The sequence below is a fragment of the Glycine max genome, chromosome 3 (assembly GCF_000004515.6).
Source record: "Glycine max cultivar Williams 82 chromosome 3, Glycine_max_v4.0, whole genome shotgun sequence".
Taxonomy (NCBI): domain Eukaryota; kingdom Viridiplantae; phylum Streptophyta; class Magnoliopsida; order Fabales; family Fabaceae; genus Glycine; species Glycine max.
The window spans coordinates 33,182,075-33,184,504 of NC_016090.4; the positions used below are offsets into that span (position 1 = coordinate 33,182,075).

At 46.3% G+C, this 2,430-nt stretch overlaps 1 protein-coding gene across 1 annotated transcript; it reads left to right on the forward strand.

Annotated features, from left to right (window-relative positions):
- Positions 1–934: 934 nt before the first annotated feature.
- On the forward strand, positions 935–1,570 carry LOC102661785 (uncharacterized). The gene has a single exon (XM_006577583.1). The coding sequence runs from the start codon at positions 935–937 to the stop codon at positions 1,568–1,570; it is 636 nt and encodes a 211-aa protein (XP_006577646.1).
- The last annotated feature ends 860 nt before the right edge of the window (positions 1,571–2,430 follow it).

Below are 2,430 nucleotides of genomic sequence, written 5' to 3' on the forward strand. Positions count from 1 at the left end.
AGAAGCGATGGAGCTCATCGAGAATATGGCGGCTAGCAATCAAGCAATCCTTCGTGATCGTACTTATGTTCCCACGAAAAGAAGCCTCTTGGAACTCAACACGCAGGACGCGACTTTGGCACAAAACAAGCTGTTGATAAGGCAGATAGAAGCCCTTACCGAGACCCTCAGCAAATTGCCTCAACAACTACAAGAGGTAAGTTCTTCCTACTCTTCTGTTTTGTAGGTAGAAGGATGCCCCACATGCGGAGGAACCCATGAGCCTGGACAATGTGTAAGCCAACAAGACACCTCTCGAGAAGTAAACTATATGGGCATACCGAATCGCGGATTCTAGGGTTACAACCAGGGGAACTCATCTGGATTCCACCAAGGGGCAGCAGGATTCAATCACGGGCCAGTGGGATTCAATCAAGGAAGAAACTTCACATAAGGTTCAGGTTGGAGGAATAAGGGAAACCAATATAAGGAGCAAAGGAACCAACAACCATACCAACCGCCATACCAGCACCCTAGCCAAGGTCCGAATCAGCAAGAAAAGCCCACCAATATAGAGGAACTGCTGCTGCAATTCATCCAGGAGACACGATCACATCAAAAGAGCACGGATGCAGCCATTCGGAATCTGGAAGTTCAAATGGGCCAATTGGCATATGACAAAGCCGAACGGCCCACTAGAACTTTTGGGGCTAACATGGAGAAAAACCCGAAGGAAGAATGCAAGGCAATGTTGACTCGAGGGCAGAGAAGAGCACAAGAGGAGGGTAAGGTTGAAGAAGAAGACCGGCCAGAGGAAGAGAGGACAGAGATGCCATAAGAAGAAAGCAAAGAAGAAGAACAGAAGCTGGCATCACCACCTAAGACCAAGAGCCAGAAAACAAGGGAAGCCAAGAAGGAAGAACCACCAGCCCTACCATAAGATCTCCCATATCCTATGGTACCCACCAAGAAGAACAAGGAATGTTACTTCAGACATTTCTTGGAAATATTCAAAGGGCTGGAGATCATTATGCCATTCGAGGAAGCCTTACAGCAGATGCCCCTCTACTCCAAATTTATGAAAGACATCCTCACCAAGAAGGGGAAGTACATTGAGAACGAGAACATTGTGGTAGGGGGCAATTGCAGCGCAATAATACAGAGGAAGCTACCCAAGAAGTTTAAGGACCCCAGAAGTGTTACCATCCCATGCACCATAGGGAAGGAAGCGGTAAACAAGGCCTTCATTGATCTAGGAGCAAGTATCAATCTGATGCCCTTGTCAATGTGTAAAAGAATCGGGAATTTGAAGATAGATCCCACCAAGATGACGCTTCAACCAGTAGACCACTCGATCAAAAGACCATACGGGGTGGTAGAAGATGTCCTAGTCAAGTTACACCACTTCACTTTTCCGGTGGACTTTGTCATAATTGATATCGAAGAAGACACGGACATTCCCCTCATCTTAGGCAGACCCTTCATGCTGACTGCCAACTGTGTGGTGGATATGGGGAATGGGAACTTGGAGTTGAGTATTGACAATCAGAAGATCACCTTCGACCTGTTCAAGGCAATGAAGTACCCATAGGAGGGTTGGAAGTGCTTCAGAATGGAGGAGATAGATAAGGACGACGTCAGTATTCTCGAGACACCACAGTCTTAGTTGGAGAAAGCAATGGTAAATGCTTTAGACTGTCTAACCAGTGAAGAAAAAGAAGATCTAAAGGCTTGCTTGGAAGACTTGGATCGACAAGACAGTATTCCTGAGGGAGAAGCCAGATTTGAGACGCTAGAGAAGGAAGTTCCGTCTGAGAAGAAGAAGATAGAGTTGAAGATATTTCCCGATCATCTAAAGTATGTGTTCTTGGAAGAAGATAAACCTGTAGTAATCAGTAACGCACTCACAACAGAGGAGGAAAACAAGTTGGTTGATGTCCTCAAGAAACACAGGGAATCAATTGGATGGCATATATCGGATCTCAAGGGAATTAGCCCTGCATGCACAGAATAATGATGGAAGAGGACTACAAGCCAGTCCGACAACCCCAGAGGCGGCTGAATCCAACAATGAAGGAAGAGGTAAGAAAGGAGGTACTCAAGCTCTTGGAAGCTGGCCTCATATACCCCATCTCTGACAGCGCTTGGGTAAGCCCAGTACAGGTGGTTCCCAAGAAAGGTGGAATGACAGTGGTACGAAATGAGAAGAATGACTTGATACCAACACGAACTGTCACTAGCTGGCGAATGTGTATCGATTATCGCAAACTGAATGAAGCCACACGGAAGGACCATTTCCCCTTACCTTTCATGGATCAGATGCCGGAGAGACTTGTAGGGCAGACATACTACTGCTTCTTGGATGGATACTCAGGATATAATCAGATCGCGATGGACCCCAGAGATCATGAGAAGACAGACTTTACATACCCTTTTGGCGTCTTTGCTTAC

Excerpts from the sequence above, each read along its gene's own strand:
- LOC102661785 (XM_006577583.1), top strand. The coding sequence starts at position 935 with ATGGTACCCACCAAGAAGAACAAGGAATGTTACTTCAGACATTTCTTG.